This window comes from Echiichthys vipera (genome assembly GCF_963691815.1).
Source record: "Echiichthys vipera genome assembly, chromosome: 8".
NCBI lineage: Eukaryota > Metazoa > Chordata > Actinopteri > Perciformes > Trachinidae > Echiichthys > Echiichthys vipera.
This window is the reverse complement of record NC_139833.1, coordinates 8,606,341-8,627,842: the sequence shown is the minus strand read 5'-3', so window position 1 is coordinate 8,627,842 and position 21,502 is coordinate 8,606,341. Positions and strand designations below refer to the sequence as shown.

At 40.5% G+C, this 21,502-nt stretch overlaps 1 protein-coding gene across 1 annotated transcript in view; it reads right to left on the bottom strand.

Moving 5' to 3' along the window:
- Nucleotides 1–21,502, bottom strand: part of myom3 (myomesin 3) — a 59,821-nt gene that overhangs the window by 31,351 nt on the left and 6,968 nt on the right. Inside the window, 11 exon segments of the mRNA XM_083918549.1 lie at nucleotides 71–132; nucleotides 134–208; nucleotides 210–214; nucleotides 2,774–2,935; nucleotides 3,028–3,159; nucleotides 6,716–6,760; nucleotides 8,064–8,152; nucleotides 8,607–8,699; nucleotides 10,204–10,361; nucleotides 11,947–12,100; nucleotides 17,017–17,115. Coding sequence (XP_083774675.1) covers nucleotides 71–132; nucleotides 134–208; nucleotides 210–214; nucleotides 2,774–2,935; nucleotides 3,028–3,159; nucleotides 6,716–6,760; nucleotides 8,064–8,152; nucleotides 8,607–8,699; nucleotides 10,204–10,361; nucleotides 11,947–12,100; nucleotides 17,017–17,115 — 1,074 coding nt within the window.

Genomic DNA, 21,502 nt, shown 5'->3' with positions numbered 1-21,502 from the left:
CTACCATGTTGCTTTGTAACTTGGGGTGGGAAACTGAGAGATGTAAGTGGTGTTTCAGGCCGATCCTCACCTTTCCACATAATAACCCTCCACAGGTGTGGCTCCATCAGCACTGGGTGGCTGCCAGGTGAGGGAAAACGTAATCCTTGTTGACATCAGATACCTGGACGGCCAGAGGAGAGGCGGGGCCTCCCAGCACCACGGCAGATTGCATCTGCAGCATGAAGAGGAGAGAGTCGGTTAGGAGAGGAAAAAAGACTAAAGAAGCAGATTGCAGAGACTGGAGCAATGGCAAGATATACTTTGTGATGGAAAATAAGCAAAATGAGGAGATGGATAGTGGGGGGAAAAGAAAAAGAGTGGCAGAGAGGGAAACAGTGATGAGAACAGGGAAGAGAAAGAAGATGAGATGGTGTCGGGTTCTCAGTGTGTTAGAGCAGGCGCCTCATAAACAGAGGCGATAAGTCTCGCCACAGGGTTCGACTCCTGACCCCCCCCCCCCCAATTCTTGTCAACCTCCAGCTGTACTGACGAAATAAAGACATGAAAGGCCACAAAAATGATCTTCAAAAAAAGAAGACGATGAGATGGAAATATTTAATGTATTCTGGGCTCACCCGTTATGGGGACTGGAGATTGAAAATGAAGGCTGGGAGGAACGTAACCTATTAACACGTTACTCAAAATATTCTATAGTAATCACAACCAGAGGGTGTGATGAGACAGAGAGGAGGGAGAAAAAGAAATGAGGAAATTATGCTAAGCTGATTGAAGTCAACGGATGTGTTCCCAAACCTTTTCTTGAGGCTGGAATAGATCTTTTTTCAACAAAGACTCCCATCAAGCACATCTCTTTCCTGTTTTAAATTTTTGCATCCTCGCCCTCTCTTTTCCTCTCTCTCGGTTGTTTTTGCTCTCCTGTACTGCCTATTTGTAATGCAAATATGAATTCAGAATGAAGGCGAAAACCCACAAGCAGGGGACTTTGCTGATTCACTAATTAGTACCTCCAGCTCTGGTAAAGGAGATCCTTAATATGAGAGGAGAGAGAGAGACCTGAGCTAGATTTTAAAGGTGCAGGGAGATTCATTTTGCTTTAAGAGTGTTTGCGTTTGGACTAGCAGGTGTTAATCTTTGATGTAGGCACACACAAAGATCATGAATGATTTCAGTGCACAGCACACCGTGGCAGTTAAGGTGCAATACATACGTGAGTAAGCAGCACTAGTATTATATTGAAAGATGCCTCCTTTCAGAGCTGCCCAGACACATTTCAAATGTCTGATGAGTCAAGTGGGAGTTGTTTTCTGGTTTATTTGCATGTGGAATACAATGTACAAGAGAAACTAGCAGTCTGTGAAGAATATATAGTTTCATAGAACAAAGTTAACAAGCCCTCTCACAGCAGAACAGCTTGATTGATGGGACAACGTCCCTGGATGAATCAGGGCAGGCTGCTGACAGGAAATGAAAGTAGACCCAAAATCTGGCGAATACAAATTGTGTTTTGAGTGAAGGTTTCAGTCAACTCCCAATTTATCCTGCTCGGGACAGAAAGTGATGATTCCATCCTCCAAAAACACAGGTATTTTGTATGCAAAGGTCTCCAGGTCACTCCAAAGCATTTGTCGGGTTTTTCAAACACTAAATGGATAATTTCCGAACGAAGCAAATCATTTGAAACGCAGGTTGGCAGGCTGTATAGAGACACGATTCAGTATTCTGATGTAATCTGGTGTGACAGCTATTTACATTCCTGCCCAAGAACAGATGTTTATAAATAAAACACATCCAAGAAGCAGTTGTTTGACAATTAGGGATGACAAGTGTGTGAAAGGCAAAGTGTATAGCCAAGAAAACCTTTGTTTTTACACTTTTACACAGACAAGATATAACATTGTTTATGTGTTAATAAGTTAGCTTTAGAGGAGCTAGGAGGTGATTTGTTAGCGTCAGGCAGAGCCAGGCTAGCTGTTTCCCCCTGTTTCCAGTCTTTATGCTAAGCTAAGCTAACTGGCAGTAGCTTCATATTTATAAAGTGGTATCGATCTTCTTATCTAACTTCTCTGCAAGAAAGCGGATAAGCATATATCCCTTATGTTTCTTTTTTAATGTTGACAAAACAATCTGAACACAGGGTCCACCTACTAGCCTTCTCCTGGGCTTTCAACCATTTGCAGTCTTCATCAGTCAATGTAATTTGCTCAGTCACAACTGTGCAAACGGCACCTGTGGATGAAGTCTGTGGCTGCGACCGAAATGGCATGCCTACTACATACTGAATATGGATGCATCTGTTCAGCATATCACAGATTAATATGTAGAAATGTAAATTGAAGCATTACTGATGACAGAGCCTCAGTCACTGCCTGTCTGTCTGCTGTGGACGTCGTCTTTACTACCACATTGCATTGTGGGATATTTATATCGAGGTAGTTTCGAGCACTTGCAAACTGTAGTTCATGTAATACTGGTTTCATACTAAGGTTGTCCACACACTATAAATCTCTACTGCTATTTTAGCCCACTAAATAGCATGCTAGTATAGAGTTTCAGATGCATCCTGTGAGAAGGTTGAAAGCCCAAGTGGACCTTGTGTAAAGATTGTTTGCCACACAATTATTTCCAAGGTCGAATGTTAAATCTTTCCCCGCAACATCCTTAAAATTTTATTGTAAAACGCAATGTATACCACTGCGTTTTGTTGTTGTTGTTTGTCAAAAAAGATTTGTGATTAGTAAAGGAGCAAAGCCACTTTCATGTTACGCCTCACCTTTGACATAAACAAAAGCACTGTGCTCCTGGATTTCCTCCCAGGTCCGCAGTCGGACAGTGTAAACACCTTCATGTTCTTTGTGTGCAGCCTTTAAAGTGATGGAGGCCCTGTTGTCGACTGTCTTAATGTCCACAGTGCTAGACTGATGCAGCTGGATGCCTAGAAAATGAAAAAAAAATGAACTGACAAACCTGAACCTGAAGCATGCATCAAACTCGTCAAACACCTGGCTCATCTTTAACAGTACTCACCATCTCTGAACCAGCTGACATCCTGCTGCAAGGGCAGCAGAGCTGAGGTGAAGGTACATTGCAGGGTCAGGCTGTTACCCTCCTTCACCCATGTTGGAGGGAAAGTGCTGTCAAACTGGGCATGCTTCAAGGCTAGGGGAGAGGGGGTGAGCAAAGATGGAGGAGGAGGAGGAGGAGGAGGAGGAAGGGAGATGATGTAGAAGAAGAAGAAAGACAGGAGGAGTTAATACTCTAGGTGGAAAACTTACAGTGCGATAAAAAATGAAAAGAAGAAAAGCACTTTTCATCAAACGCATTCACTTTCCATACTGGTGTTGGGCAAAGATAAAATTGACATTGAAAAGTAGTCCACTTCAGATGCAGCTTTACTGCAGCATAAAAAAAGTAAATAAAGAAATCCTGACGGAAATCATTTTGGATGGATGTCTCACTATATAAAATTGCACAGTCCTCTTTTGGGCTGCTAAGGCAAAGATGCATGACAGGTAAAAAAAGGAGAGGAATCAGGAAGCAGAGGATGTGCGGGAGGTAAGTGGCAGGCAGGAAGAAGCATACTGATTCCTGAAGAAATGAGATCTCATTCCATCATCTCCCACGCTGTGTCACCAAACCTGGCTCTGATGTCGCTATACCGTCATTTGTGCTATGACACAAGGTTTTCATCATTCTCTGTGAGGCAGCAGCAACATGCTCTTCTTTCCTTCATTTCCCTCAGCAGTGCCAGGGAGTGGAACTGAACAAAGCAACCTAGGTGATCTTAATGAACTAAAAACAACCGTCTTTAGTTTATTTGCAGCCACAATAGCCAAACACCATCTGAGAGCAGAAAGAGACAAAGGACAGCATGGAGAGGTATCCCCGAGAGGAAACAACAGAAGACAGCACAAAACTGAAGATGTGACTTGCGTTTTTGAAGGTAAACAATTCCCGATAAGTTATTTCTTCAGCTGCCATTCTGTCACTTGTCAAAGCACCGAAGCAATACAAGGATATAAGAGATACGTGTGCCACAAGGTCTTCTCATCTGAGAGACTGCGACATGTTTTTTATAATGGTCTTGTTCTGCTAAGTGGTCCAGGCCATCACAGGAACGTGTGCAGCTTTTTCAAAAACAAACCCCTTCCCTCAGTGCAATGATTATAAGGATAAATTCACCACATTTGCTATTTTGTTTATTGAGTGATTCATGCTGGAAAATATGATCTGCTCAATATGAGATAATAAAGTATCAGTTTCCTAAAAATGGCAGTATGCAATTCTTCAGCATATTCATGCAGCAAGAAGCCCCAGGGCCATTATATGCTGATGAAGCTCCATTTAAAATGATTGCCACTTAATTTCTGAATACGTGGGATGTGTATTACATATTATTATACCTTCATATTACTTTTGCAGAAGCAGCGGCGTATTTGAAAGATATTGGTGAGGGTAAAAGAGACATCTCTGCATAAGTAATGAGGATCTGTAGTATTTGTCCCAATTAGATGTGTGTTCATTGACTACCTTAATCTCTATAAACAGATTCTGCATATGAATGTAGAATCTGTTGGCAACAGGACCCGATTTGGGTAGTGGAAGCGGTCTGGTTTCTGTTTGTAGTCCAAGTATTATTTACCGATCATGTCTGTGAATGCTATGGTTGCCAGCAGGTAAACAGACGTGGGGAGAGCAAGGCAGAGCGCATCGGCTGTTGAACAGATATGTTTAGAGATAACATTCAGATATGACAGAGATGCCGATTCTCAACTCCAACTCCATTCTCACATCTCATGTTGCTAGTTGGGCCATAAACACTGGCCGCCACTCGGAAGGGGAAGTCTTGACCTGGGTATCCGCTGACTACACTACAATGTTTAATGTGACACTGAAAGACACATCTTTGCAAAGGAGTACAATAGGGCAAGGAACACAAGTGGTAAAACATATCCCCACTGCACCCAGAAGTGCATTTGAAGCATTTGCTTGCTTGTAAAACTAAATGTTTGCACAGCTAGGCAAACAATGATGAATCCGAATGAATCAACTTAACCTTTATTTATATTTCCAAATACCAGTGAGTGGTTCAGCTTATATACTTTAAAATATTTGTGTGTTTTCCCAGTTGCAAAGCAGTCTCTAGCTGAGTATTTGCTTCCCCATATTAAAGCAATGAAGTTGTTTGTACACTCATAACTGACAGGAACTATAAGAAGATTAGGCCTTTTATTCTTGCACTTTTTAAACCACGGAGACTTGAGTGATATGATGAGAGTGAAAGGGTTATTATGATAACTGGGTCTTATTCTCTATAAGCCCTCCATATGAACTGAATTATGTCATTCCTAACTAGTGTTTTGCTCTTATCAGCAGTTAAACATCAATTTTGTTATGATGTTGTTTTCTGATCTGCCACGCGTCTCTGGAAACACCCTGTTTGGTTTGGGCGAGGGGTGGCGCCTGGTCAGAGTGTGCACGAGGCAGGATATGATGCGGATTACACCATTGTCACATGGCCGATTCATGATTTGGTCAAAAACAACCATTGTCTTGCTAATTCTTGAATTTGTCTGACGGTGTGGGGTCCTAGTAGAATTTCCCGAATCTCGTCGGATCTCCAGTTAGACATTTTCGTCTTCTTCACGCTTTCTTTTCTTCCGGTTTTGTGCAAGCTGCATGACTGAAACATCATAAACACACCCACTCACTCACAGTGAATTCTCTGGACAATAAGCTGCTCTATTCTCACATGGGCTCAATCGGACATTAGCCAGATTTTGTATTAGGGAGCTTGCAGGGTGAAGTCCGTCCAACTCATTTGGGTTCTGACGTACAGTTCCTCCTCTGCTGGCAGCAGAATGGCCAGAGAAATACCAATGTGCTTTTTCATGTGGCTCCAAGGTGTACTGCAGATATGAACTTACTATACTATTAAAATACTATTTCAATTCTACAGGTTTTGGTGACCCAAATAAAACCTCCTGTAACCGTCGTATGTGTCACGGCCTGGTCTCTGGGAATGACTGGTCTAGCTAATTCCAGGGTTACATTGCATGCATTAAAGGAGCTCCTTAATGAACACCAAAACATTGTCATGTTGCTTCTGCCTTTGCTTCTGATAGACAAATGTCATATTAACCACCGCAACAAGAGGTCCTTTTTAGGTACTCTTCATTAAAAGCAAAATACAAGCATAGCTCTCATAAACAGCTAGTCTGATCAGATACTGAGCATTTTTTCAGGTACAGGCTGAAAATGTCATGATCCCCCACACATGGTGGAGACTAATCTAGGCCAAAGAGTGCCTGAGCCAATATAAGATGCTCCACAGCTTGGAGCAAAGCAGAATAAATCCCATGCTGTGCCTGAAATGAAATATACATGACTGTCGTTGTTGCTCAATTGGAAGCAAGCCTTTGCATCCCTACAGCAACTATGCCACAAATAGTCTTACTTACATCCATGGACACGCACACCCACACAGAAACATAAACTGCCATGACAAACAAACACTGTCAACGCATTACTGCCTTTCAATGCATTCATATCTTTTTTTTACGAGGTGCAGCGTTGACAGCAGAGCCGAGTGTTGTGTCACAGTCTTCAAAGCTAACCCGGCCCTCCCTCGTTTACTGGTGGAGGGAAGAACTTCAAAGGGTGGCAGAGAAAATGAAAGGGGACACTTTTCATTAGGCTCTGGCGTGAAACTTACCGGGGGTCCGCGAGCACTCTGAACCAGACATGGCTCCTTGATATGCTGAATTGCAGGGTGGCAGAGCGGTAGAGCAGGACAGATTGGAGATAGGCAGCGAGGGTCAGAGATGGAGACAGAAACAGACAGATGTTGTGAAACAAGATAGAGAGACACAGCAGACAAATCAAACCTGGCAATGCAACATTTTTGCAAGTCACATCTAATATTCTCTTTAACCTATTTTTAACAACCGAAGAAAGCGTGTGAAATATAGATGACAAGAAGAAGCCTTGAAGTGCCTCTGTCTATTTAATTGATCTACAACATTAGGGACCTTTACTGGCTGGCACTGCACCCTTTTAAGACGGGGGGCTCATTTAACAGGCAGAAGGAAAAATCATTATTGTGAATTTTTCTGTCACTGAAGATGTTTGCCTATTAGCTACCACTACATCCCTGATACTCATTATAATTCCTGAGTGCTGCAATGAGATCTGTTTCTCTCATCACTTGAGTCTGCTGCTGATTCTCATAATATCACATTTATAGAAAGTAGAATAATGAGGACAGGAAACTACACATGCACACTGGGAAAAAGGAGAAAACTGGATACAAAACCAGAAATTATTTCCTTTGGGCTTTCTTTAAACAGAAAATATCTGACTTGAGCAATGACAACATTGGATGCACAAGGGTATTAGGAGACTGAGGATACACATATCTAGTCAAAATCGGCCGAGGCAAGTGTCAGGGGCAATAATGAATATCTGTGCCCCTGCAATAATGTAAATGCTTATTTTACAGCCCGGTCAATATTGGATTTCTAAGCCCGATAGCTACAAAAACATATATCAGCTGATAGGCCTATTGGCAGTTCATTTTTGGTCTAAAGAGACTAGTTGTATCTGAACAGAAAACACAAGATTGGTCATTTTATGAACAGGAAGAGCATATTTGTATGGCCTCAAATCAACACAATATGTATATACAAAATGGCTTTTGTTGTCTGTTTATGCTTGAAACATTTATCAAGCCTGTTCAACAAAGAAAATAGAAGTTAGTGTCAGTTTCAGTGGACCAGTTATGCCAAATACAGCTGAGGATGCTGACCAGTGTATTATTTCTATTCTGAAGTTTGAATAGAATAGAATAGAAATACTTTATTGATCCCAAGCTGGGGAATTGCAGAAAAGCCTTTATATGTAGTAAATCCTGCAGTATTTGCTCTTTGGACTTGTTATGCAGCCTTTAATCTTACTGATATCCTCTCTCTGTGTCTGATTGACCCATAGAGCCTGTGACATAACTCTTGTATTTACGTCAATGTATTGTAATCTTATATGATGTGAAACGGGGAACTACTCACAGTTCACCACAAGTGTTCCAAATGTCGTAGCTTCACCCAGGGGACTCTTGGCTACCACTTTATACTCGCCAGCGTCATCAGGAGAGCACCTAAGGATATAAAGAATGATGTACCCAGAGCTGAAATACAGGTTTCTGCAGTGTTACAATATGTGCTTTCATTGCACTTTCTTTTTTTAGCAGTAGCATACTTTACCCAGTTGTGATGGCTGTTAATTAATCCCATATTCAACATAAAAAGAGAAATAAATGTGATGCCTTACCATCAGAACACTCAACTTAATTGACTCTCTTCATTCTATGGTAATGGAGCAGACTTACAAATCAGCAGCAGCAATAATTTATCAGTTCGACAGCCGTTTTTTTTTATCTCATAACACCACAATTTCCTAACCTTACCCCCAAGTTTCTTAAATTATTAAATTGACTAAAATAATCAATGGCAAGGTCATGCTATCCACACATGCCCCGTCTACTCACCCTTGCCTCATTCTCTCACTACACTTTTCTACCTTAATTTGAGGGAATTGAGCTAATGACCTACCTTCTGATCTCCAGTGAGTTAAGACCAAATTTTTGTCGAAGACTGTAATTCCATGGTTGGTCGGACATTCTCAGTGTCACACCATCCTTATACCTGAGGTGGGAAGATAGAAATAGAGCTGAGTGTGTTAAAAGTGTTTTTGTTGTTTTGAACATCAAAGGGAAAGTGAACTGTGATGGTTCATGATCCTGTTGGCTGATTATTTATGCACGTCTTTCACTTATCAAATGTTAGTTTGGCTGCCTCTATAACAGCCAGAGGGGGCCTTTGATCTCTCTGTCTGTCTTGTGTTGGGCACTGTTGAGGGCAGCCTTTCGCAGCTCACTGTGCTCGATGGGTCCCATATGGGATGGTGAAACCCACAAGCTTCAAGTTATGTGGATCTCAGCTTATGCATACTGAACACACTCAGTCTATTCATCAGCTAGTCTCACAGCAACTCAAGTATCAAGGTCAGCAGTTCGGCACGATGCCTGAATTAACGCAGGTAATTTCATGTTAATGCAGAGGGCAATATTCAAGTCAGGGTTCAGACCTGTGGTGTCATGACTTTTGTTTTTTCCAAGCAACTCATAGACGATATGGACTGATCTTTGTATTTAATCATTTGCATGTACAGGTCGTGTATAAGCTAACCTAAGACCTTGCATGTCACACTATATGCTGCTAATGATCACATGACACATTCAGCTGTATTTCACTGTGTTATGGATGAGTCATGAGTTAAAGATGCAGGGCTGCAACGTAGAACTGATTTACTATTATTTTTTTTTGATCAGAAAATTGTGAAATTATATAAATTACAATTTCACGTAACCGAAAGTGGCAAATCAGGGTTTGACAGTAACAATGATGAGATATGACCCCTAAAATCAATATATAGTTTTTTTAAATATTTGTTGCATTACTGACACAAGAAAAACCGGAACCAGACAACACTGCAACTTAATTTACTTTGCCATTGTTGGTGCATTTACTCGCATGCAAGACAATGACATTAATTAAGTTGTTTCACTGTGGAGTGAAAATGTGCAAATTGATTCAACTGTAAAAGAACCAAAAGAACCAGAATGAAAAACAAAAAAGAAAGTATTTTATGTCACATTTTCATCCTTAAGCTGATGTATAACTGCAAATTACTGAAAATATAAAGTCCTTAAAAATGGCAAACATATTTTCAGTTTCGGCAACTAAAGGCTGATTCCCACTTTAAAAAGTTTGTTGAACCCTACATACTCCAGTTGATGACGGTCCAAAACCCACATATATTTAATTTGCAGCAATATAAAGCAGAGAAAAGCTAAAGATCACAATCCAGAGATGATTAATTACTTGAATGACTATTTTTTACAAATTTGCTGTCAATTTTATTATTATTGATTGACTTATACAATGTAAAAGTAAGTTATAGCCCGTATCAGGAGTACACAGCAGTGTAGTTGTTCCCTGAACATTATGCTTTTCAACCAAGCGAGAAACTAAATTAAAACCACTAGTTTTCAGTTTGACCCAAACAATAGCCTTTTAACAGAAAATGGATCCCCACAGGCCACTGGAGGCCAAAAGATTGTACTGCAGTGGAGACAGAAGTTCTCACCATGTGACCTTTGGGGGTGGACAGCCCTGGATGGTACAAGAGAGTGTCACCGTCATGCCCTCCCAGACTGTGTGAGCCCTCAGGGGGATTGGAAAGTCTGGGGCCTTCAGACTCAGACGCTCCAGGTACTTCATGTGGGCAGATGCCTTCTTTTCTGCCTGGAGCACAGAAGGAACCAGGAAGAAAACGAAAAAATTAATAGATTTTGCAGATAAGTAAAGAAAAGTTATGTGCTGATAAATACATAATGAATATCTTAACGTTGTACTCCATAACATATGCTTTCATTAGTGTTTGATCATATGAACCACTGGTGAAAGCATATCTACTTGCCTTTTGGCGAGTATTACAAAAACGGTTATGCTGCGTTCACTTGTAATCGGGAAATCGTGCACTTCCAACTTCTTAGGCCAGGCTTGTAGTAAGTGCAGAAGTATAATAGGAACGTGTGTGCGTGTGTGTGTGTGTGTGTGTGTGTGTGTGTGTGTGTGTGTGTGTGTGTGTGTGTGTGTGTATGGATTTAAGAGGGTAACATATAGGGGATGGACTGGAAATAGAGAGGTGAATGTTATTCAATGAAGTTTACATTAGAGCGAAAAAACAAGTCAACACACACAGTGACCGCTGGACAAGATGGAGGGCTCTGAAAGAACCCTCCATCAGTTACAGTTACATCTTACTGCCAAACAGGCCGCTAGAAACAATATTTCTCAATTCTTATGGACTACAACTTTAAGTAAACTTTATATTTTACAGCAAGCATTCAAGTGCTTCACAAGTCATTTAAACAAATAAACTAAGACAACACAAAAAATGAAAAAATAAACAGTAAATAGTCTGCGTAAGGTGATCCTGAAGGAGAAAGAACTTTGTGAACAAAGTGAAAGAAAATACATCTGTACTAACCACTAACATACATTGATGTTAATTATCTGACATATCAAATTTGATTGAACTAGGACGCTGATGTGACCTTGTTTTCCACAGTGCTGTATTTATTAATTTATTAATTTTTTTTACATCCACTTTACATCATCTCAAAGAAATTGCAGACTTTGGCTTTTTATTTGATTGAGTGCAGGCCCATGTTGATATTATGCACATTGTTTTCTAGTTTATTAAATATATATAAATGACAAACCTGGAAGATTTGAAGTTAAGTCTTCATGTCTTCACATGGTGTACAAATAGCTTAATGTAATGTAATGTAATGTAATTGCTTACTCTAGATAGTTAAGTTTTAATTAATGACTGGATTGGATTTGCCCGTAATGTACCAGTTATTAACATACACAATGATCAGAACAAAGCTTTTTTTTATCATTGATATCTTTTAAGTTTTCCTTCCAATATATCATTTGCTATGCTGCAGTGAAACCGGCTAACTATCAAACGTTGGTGTTGCATGGTTGAGAACATTCATTAATTTCATTCATCTTTAACCGCTTGTCCCTTTCGAGGTCGCGGGGGGGCTGGAGCCGATCCCAGCTGACATCGGGCGCGAGCTGGGGTAAACCCTGGACAGGACGCCAGTCTATCGCAGGGCACATAGAGACAAACAGAGACAAACAACCATTCACACACACATTCACACCTACGGGCAATTTAGAGTCATCAATTAACCTAACACATACATGTCTTTGGTTGAGAACATGATAAATGTAAATACTAATGTGTTGACATAGCTGAGTACAAGGCAGTCCTCGGTATAGGTCTTTCCTGAGACCAAAACTTGACTTTTACCTGCTTGCGTAGGGCCATTCTGTCAACACGTGTGCGCAACACATGCTGGTTCCTGATCACGTCCAGCTCCACCTTCTCAGCCTCGTTCCCAAACATGGTCCACTCGTCTCTGTGATACTCTTCATCAGCAGCCAGCGTTTCCTTCAGGATTTCCCTGGTGTAACACAGCACAACGTTTTAATATATTCAGGACTATTGTTTTTTTCTGTGTTGTGTAATTGTAATTAGCTCATAGGTGTCCTGAATGCAGATGCAGTACACACAGATTGTTGAAGATGTGTTGCATACTTTACAGCAAATAAGCAACATTCCCAATTCATAGATAATATTGTAGATAGTAGGTTAATTCGCATTTTTGAGGCGTTTTTATTTTCAGCTGCACAAAAAAAATGTTCAACCAAGACTAGACGGAAAGTAATTTGCTTCATTTGAAAATTTTCAGTCGGCTGCCAAATCATTTTAGTCCTCCATCAGTGGAGGTGACGAGTAGAGACAGCAATTCAGACAGAGGTTTGAACACGGTTTGTAACAACACGGGTCGACCTCTGAGAGGAACAAAACAGCGATTTTACATTGATTTCTTTTGGCACATAAACGTTTCTTTCTGTCCCAGTCCATTTGCAGACAAATGCCATTTTCTAAATATTTGGCAGTTTGTCGTTTGAAAGGCTCAGTGAAGAGGTCGGTGGTTTGCTGCTCCATTTAAACCTACGTGTCAGTTCACATGAGCACCATTCTCACACACCTTCAAAGGGTTTTGAGAAGTTGGTCTTTTATGAGGGGAATATCAAACCCCGCTGCCACTGCTGATTCACATCACCGTGAAAAAAGGTGTTGCTGGTAGTCTAAAAAATTTCTCACATGATGATATGTGCCTTTCCGGGACTCTCTCAGGTGTGGACAGTTCAAATTGTTGGTGTATCACCGCCTGCGTGACATCCTTGACTTCTCTTTCATCAGGTTGGTTGTCATGGAGATGGCAGACTGTTGGTTGTAAAAGCCACAAAGAAACTAATTTCGTCTTTCTTTGTATTGGCAGCAAGGTGGCATAGTATGTAGGGCAACTGTCGTTACTGTGGTTCAAGGCTTGCCTTTAAATTATGTCTTCGTTATCCAGGGGTCGTTAAGCAACACAGTGAATCCCCACCAGCTCTACGGCTATTGAACCTTTTTATTTTTATTATTTAGCCAATATTTAACCAGTTTTGTCCCATGGAGATCAAATACAGCTCTTTTATAAGGGTGACCTCGCCAAGAATTGTAGCAACACAGAGTTCCAAGTACATAAAAAGGATCACAGAAAACTATTGTACACAGAGAGAACTGATTTCACCATAGGGTTAAACTCAGTCAGTGTTACTATGTTTTGAATATTAAAATCAGCCTGCAGATTGTTCCATGCGGCAGGTTCTGAAAACCTAAAAGCTTTCTTTCCCACTTCAAAATATAAGAATTTAAAAAATAATAGATTTGTAAATAAAAAACATAAATGATTGAGGCAGCATGTACATAACGCAGGCCAATTCACTTGAGTATAAAACACAATAGTGAGTAAGAGATCCACAGTTTGACCTCTGAGCTCATTGTAAAGGCTGTCAAACAAAACCAGAAGGCCCTCTGGTAGTCTACAACATAGTCACGTGTACACAAGGTCGTAGCTGTGAATACATATCTATATGTTCATGGCATTGCACATTTTCTTGTCTGGACGCAGTTCATTCATATGCATGTAGGTTTATGCAATCCATCATGTATAATCATGAATTTTGCGTGCCTTTTTAAAAATGCAACGTTTTAATACTCCCCTCTCTCATCGCCAGAGGGGTGTACTGTATATCCTGAGCCCTCTTTTGATTGGCAGTCCCCTGGGCTTTATTATTTGAACACATACTTCACACACACATTGCGACAACAAACAAAGAGATGGAATCTTAAATATGCACAAACACTTCTCTGAACTTTGATGGCCACTGGAGCATGAATGGTCCTACAAATGCTTGCGATAGTTCAGTGAAATGCACAAATGGCAAGAATAAATATGCAAATAAATACGTGCATGCATAGATGCATATGCTCACAAGTGCATACACACATACTGACTTCCAGGCACTCAGAAAAAGATTTTGACTTTTTCTGCCACAGGCTCGTTGTGTGCCTGTCAGTTTTTCTAATCTCTGTGGGCCCAGAGATTTTAATGCTTCAGGGAAAGAACCACAGGAACACATCATGTCAGTGGGCATGATAGTGTTTATGGCTTAATTATTGCGCCAAATGAAACATTTTGATATTGCTTATTGGTGCGAACAACAGCAAACCCCCTCCTGCCAAGACAAACCAGGCATGCATGATTTAGCTGCATAATTTACATGTTACCCACGAGGAGAAGATCGCAGAGAAACCATTATGTGAGTCACATAGTATTGTGCAATTTGAGCCACACTTGCCAACAGACAAAGATCTGGCACATTAATTTCCACACAAATCAAAACAAATGTCATGCTCCACCGTATTGCAACACTTAGGCCCTTCCAGAAATAGTGTGACAATCTGCGAGAGCTTTCAACTTCATCCTTTCGTCCTTCCTCTCTTATCCTGGCGAGGAGTCAATCATCTTCAGCATTACTAGATTTCCAGCCTTCACCCGTCTCAGCGCCTCTGAGGGGGATAAGATTTGTGAAGAATTGAGATTCAATGGAGAATTTGTGCTTCAGAGGGATTCGACCTTGCTAGTTCAAGAGGTAGAAGGCTTTAACAGGTGGAACAATTTGAAGGTGAGACAAGACAGATGAATTAGAGCTAAGTATGTTGCAGATAGGAGAAACACTCAAAGATAAGATCAAGGGTTGTGGTGGTGGTATGGGAGAAGTTGGCAGGGTTACATCGCTGCAGCTGAGGCTCATCACTTTCAGATGTGCTTTGTCTTTCAAGAGGGTGTGATTGCACCCTCAGTGACTTCCACCCTTTTCACTCTCCCGCCTCAGCAACCGTATCATCTAGTATTACCCATCTTCTCCTTCAATACTCATTCTGACCTCTGTCCATCCATCTATTACAGTTGCCAGGCAAATCTTTCATTTATAGCTTGAAGGAGAAAATATCGGTTACATTTAGCATTGATGAAGAAGTCTACATACATCAGAGATGTCAAATCCTTTTTGACACAACAAGAGTCGAATCAATTTCTGGACGGATTAGAGAACAGGAAAGAGGCGGCCACTAAGCCTCCAAATGTGAAAGTGCTGTTGAGTCGCAACATAGAGAGACTGCGTGACCCAGACAGGACAAGGTGCCCCTACAGTAGAAAAGGGATTTTGGTAAAGCAAATCCCGTCACAAGAGGCAACAATCCCCTTGCTTCCTGTTGTCAGTGACCTAAACCTCCCTCTCCTGGGACTTATTTTTAGATATACGTATGACATCGTTTCCGTGACAGCTGAGCATTAATCCTGTCCTCAACATGATCATAAGACACTTAAAATGTTACAGATGGCTTATACATCTCATCAGCAAAATTCTCTAAGATTCTGATTCACTAGTAAGTTAAATACTTTCTGTACTGGCAGGAAATTAAGTCAAACTTCCAGCTACATGCTGACTTCCTTCTAGTGTCTGGTCATTTTTTTAATTGATATGTCGGGTTATCACATATAACTTATCATTATGTTATCTTGTCTCTACAACTTTCCTCCAGGGCTGCAAATTACGATAATTTCACTAGTGATAAATCTACCAATAACTGTCTTGTTTGATCGATTATACAGTCGTCAAATTTGAGAAAATAGTCCATCACAATTAACTACAGCGCAAGGACACGTCTTTTTTTTATCTGATCAACAGTCCAAACCCCAAAAACATACTGTTTGATGTAATGTAAGATCAGCTAATTCTCACATTTGAGAAACTAGAACCAGAACATGTGTGGCCTTTTTGCTTTAACAGATTAGCAAAATGATTGCTGATTGATTTTCTGTCCATCCATTACTCAACGTCCTTCCGATTGGATGTGAGGCTCCTTCCTCTTCCCCCATCAGTACAAAAATACAAATACAAAGGTTCCACTTTATGGCTCAGTTGAATGGTTGTGGCTTATTGGCTTCAAGACATCCGTGAGACAGCAAATGATGGGAGAAGTCCCCAGCTGGCCTTTTACAGACAGATGAGAATGAAGAAATAGCTCTGATTTCCGTCTGTTTATCGAGACTCTGTTGGCATAAGAGCTCATGTGCTGCAGGGCAAAGCACCAGTGACACTTGACCCACTCCACTTTCTCAAATAAAGGGGAGAGAGAGGATGTGGTGGTGACTACCGATGGAGTGGCAGAATTTTATTAAAAGCACACAACATCCAGGAAGGAAGTCCTCTGGAGAAAAGTGGAGGCCTTTGGTTCAGCATGAGAGGAAGAGACTCATCCACAAATGAGGGATAAAAAAAAAACTGTGCCCAAGATATGAGCTGCAGATGGAGGCTATTAGACGTAGGGCTGCAACTAACGATTATTTTCATTATCAATTAATCTGCAGCTGCAGAGAGAGAAGACCTGAATTCAAATCGATTTGGCTATTTGGCAGTTCTGAAAAAACATTTTCATTACATTAAATCATTTTGGTGCACACTCTTATATGAATCACAATATAAATATTTTCTTATTTTATTAAAAAGTTTAGTACAAAATGAACAAAGTACAAAGATCAGACCATAAAATGTTGTCCAAGTAACATAAATGATTGCATATTGCCATTACATGGTACCTGTTTTTTGACATTGCGATAGAAACAATTACTTCTGCTGCTGTAAATATAAGTATCCAATCAGGCCCCTTATCACCAGATATCGGCTTTATGGTAAATTAAACGTTTATGTGATTTATGTATCAATGTGAGACAAAATAGACACTCAAGATCTATCGACAATATCTTAATTGATTTTCCAGAAAATATGTTAAATATATATTGATATTGTGATATACAATTAAATAAACCCCAGTAGAGGCTTTTACCCATATCATCCACCCCTCAAGTCTCTAATAAAGATAAATAAAATGCCATATATTTTGCTGTATTATATATCTCACCATGTCCTGTGACGGGGGAAGTTCTCCATGATCTCCTTGACGGACATCAGGTCAGCAGGGATGATGGGGTAGAAGTCAGAGTAGGAGGCTTCCTCATCACTGTTACATTCGGAGAAAAATAAAACAAAGCCCCATTAACACAACAACAAGATTTCTTGCAAATCATCAAATGACACAGGCGAAAGATTAAAAAAATAGATATTCTCCCTTGTTATCCTTCACAGTTATTTATTTAGATGATTAATGATTGAAGGATTGAGTGTTCATATTAGCATGCCTATTTATTTTGTCATGGTCTACGGCACATTAATCCAATCTCAAGTTGATCAGACCATTATTCTCATCTGCCACTAGAAAGCAGCAGTGGTTCTCCTATTCTCTGCAGCAGAGGTGGCCATATATCAGGCGAAGCTCCGATTAATGTAGGCAAACATCATATGCACAAGGTTTCATTTATTCAAGCCCTGCAGGGATTCAGTTTAAAACCGGCAACCTTATCTCCAGGCTGAAAACATCTTAAATGGATATTTTCTGTCTGCTCTCTTCCTGTAGTGTAAAAGCAGCAAGGTAAACATTGACAAACCAAAATCAAACAGAACAACGCAAACTGCAAAGAAGTGAGAATCCATGAAACACAGACGCCACTTTAAAATACAATGTCAATATAGTTTGTCACACTTACACCCTTTGTCAATTCAGGTAGTTCATTGTGTGGCACAGCAGATTTGTCCTCTCAAATATAACGATGGAATTGGCAGATTCAGATGTGAATGTATTGTAATTCCAATCCATCTTCTGTTCTCATCTTAATCAAGACATGAGAGTTAAGAGGACATCAGTTACAATAAAAGCACTGTCAGTGCTTTTGTGTTATAAAGCAGCTGGACATAAACTGTGTGTATAGTCTCTTCAGTTGGTTTTCTATTAGGAACACATGGTGAAAACACTGTTAAAGGTGCTCTACTTACTGAAAAGGTGGGCTGAGATTACCTCCACATGGCTCTCATCCCAGTATATGAAATAACAATGGTTTTTCATGGTCATATGTACTAACATGCACATGCGGCCGGGTCGTTTATCAAAGTTAACCAGAGAAACTCTGATTACAACAGTCGCAAATGGAGAGTGACTTAAATCTCTGCTCAGGATGCCATTACTCCACTATAGTAGCTTGATATCAGACTGAATTGTCAACTAGCACCACTACAAGTGGTACGTCGGAGCTTTAGGTTTAGCGCTATGCTAACTTGAATAGGGGTAAAATAGTTCAATTGTGTGCCTCTCTCAGGCTTTCCAAAATGTTATCAACCGATCCGATTCTGACAGTGAAAAGTGTAATTTTGTGGAAGTTGCAATGCTCAAAACTATTTATCCAGCATTTTACAGTGATGACAGTGGCGACCATGGACCCATCAATAGCATAGATAAGGACTCTATGGTAGCAATGGCATATGACAGAGCCTATGGCGTAAGCATGTTTAACTAACTTGGTTGTGATTGGTCAGTGATGTAAACACACAGCTTAACAATGGTGTTAGTCTCAACCAGGGAGTGAAATTGCCCCCTGCCAAAAACAGGGTAAATGTTGACTGTGACAGGTAAAACATTTCAGGTCACCTGCCACCATGGCAGATACGTTTACCTTACCTTACACAGAGATTAAGGTGGTATGATGTATTTCATATTTCTACTGTTGGGCAACTGTCTCAGTGTTTACTAATCTAAAACATCCCACATGATCTGCCACAGTGGCAGGTGAGGAAATAACTAAAATTCAGACCCTTCTCCCAACCATGGCGCTGATTCGATGGTTATTTAGTCCCCCAGCAGCGCTTGTAAAAGCCCTGAAAAGGGGAGTTATGAATGAAAGATGCACGGACACAACTTTCCTCAGACTATGCGTCTTATTAACTGAAATAATAACAACCATCAGTAATTCTGCTGACAAGAGAACATGTGCATCAACATTACATTCAACATCTTTTATCATAAGCACTTGCACTAGTATTTTCAACTTTGAATGGCAAGTATAATATAGTAAAGCACAGTAAAGTAAAATGGCTCATTTGAGATCAACAAATAGCTATACATAAAAATGTACTTTGCTTACCAAAATGACATACTGCAGCTTTAAACCATACTAACTACTACAAATACAGATAATCAATAAATCTTCCTTTTAAGCACATACACAATGGCCTGACATTCCCAGCAACAACAGAGTTCCCCACAGCTACGAAGTACCATAAAGACGACAGTGCTGTGCAGCTAGCATCGCAACAGGTTAGCTCATGTGGCGCGCCATCGTAATAAACTTCATTGCATCACAATACACGGTCATACTGCGTTACAAATCATCTTCTTAGAACGTCTACACATTTAACTAGGACTAAAGTAACCAACAACTCTTATTATGAGGGACCCATACCTGAAAAGGGGAGTTATGAATGAAAGATGCACGGGCACAACTTTCCTCAGACTATGCGTCTTATTAACTGAGAGAAAGAAGTGAAGCGCGCTTTAAAATAGCTCAACAGCTCTACACTGCCCCTACTGTAGCCCTCAGGTAATTACAACTACTGTTCATACTGCTGGTGTTAAAATGGCATTTTAAACATAGAGCATGAGGTATAAAAATGCTGTACTCAAACTGCTATAACATAGAGTAAAGATTAATGTACAATTAAAGGAACATACTCACACTAAATACATATACTGTTACTCTGCTGCTGATAATACATATTGTTCAGTATGCTGGTAATACAGATAATTCAATCAGTCACACGCTCATGGTCTCCGCGGTTTTGTGTCACAATGCCAGACAAATCAGTCAACTCTTTCGAGTGGGTGGATTCTAAGGTCTGGACCGAGGCAACCATAGACCTTTTCAATGGAAATCCATTGTGGGCAACAGCCATGTTTCTTTTTAACTTCCTGTCAGCTGATGTCATTCACATTCACTGCAACAAAAAATAACCTGGAGCTGCGTTCCGATCCACAGGGTACATTAACTATACTCACTACTCCCTGCTCAGGGTTTGTCGGTTAAGGGATCAAAGTGATGAACCTTTGTTTAGTTCTTCCCTACACATTTCACAGTACCCTTCGAACTGAGCATTGTTTGCTTTCTGTGGCTTGTAATCTTACTTAACATGGCTGAATCCCCTGTGCAGTCCACTTCGCAGGAAACAAGAACAGTAGGTGATCGAAACATACCTTGTGACACATAGACTGTTTATGTTAACAACTGGGAAATGGTTTATACATTTACATAGCAGACACAGTTGTACCAATACCAGTAATGAACATGCGCCTAATACGGCCTCAAATGCTGGTATCGGTCGATACGCAAGTTTGGGTATCGGGATCATTATCAGGAAGTAAAAAATGGAATCGGAACATCCCTGATAGCAAATATTTATTTTGTGATGTTCATTTTCTGACTGTCGAGTACAGGCCCCTTTAGGTACTTTATCTTATTGATGTACCAGTTGTCTCCCATGTGTGGGGCCTAATTCAGCTACGCAAACAGGGCAGTGTATGACCTGTTTTCTCGAGAAATATTATGACCATCATCAGCTGCTTCTGCTCTTGTCAGTGTTCCCCTTTTACTCACTGGAATACAAACACACATGCTATTGTCTACAGGGAGCTTATATAATCAGGAGGAACCAGGGCAGCTGATGTGCAGACACAATGATGACAGTGTGGTGTTGATGAGCCAGAGGGTTTTGGATTTGAGGTTGAGCCAATAGGTTGTTCATGGTACAGTGGCAATTGTAATTGTCGCAGCATCAGAGCATGCAATTATCTGCAATGTTCCATTTTGAATGTGTGTCATCTTGTGGTAGAGCTGAACATGATGAACCAAACACACAGAGCAGTCGCTGGAAAGGAAAGTGTTCTAAATCAAAAGCGCTGACAGCTGCTGTCTCTTTCTCTTTAGGACCTTCAAGTCACTCTCTTCGTTAAGTCATGTAGACACACCCATACAGGCAACGGGCACACATGTGTAAGCCTACACTAAAGCATGAGCTCCACATTTAAAGTTCCAACAAGAAACTGAGCTGACCTTTTTCTATGTGCAACCCCATAAACAGGAGAGAGACCTGTGTTGTTGGTGACAAGGTCACTTAAGGCAATGAAAGGCATTTTTGTAACAAGAGAGGCATTCACTTTTGCTCTCCCTTAATCCACGGATGACTGTTGCTCTTAACAAAAGTAATTACAACACAGTGAGAGGATATTTTAACTTTGAATGCTTTGCTGTTTTTTTACATGTTGTTAGATCTATTTACAGCATGCTTTGGCCTAACGTTAAGTAAAGTATGTTGCAGTACAACACAGCTCCATTGACAAGGAAACAATAAAAATCTCAAAGTTTATATGAACTGTATATTTAACCAGGTGTGTACTACACAACCCCCAAATACCGCTGCTGCTTGCACTGAGCTTCAGGTATTACTTTCAACAAGCCATCTTACAA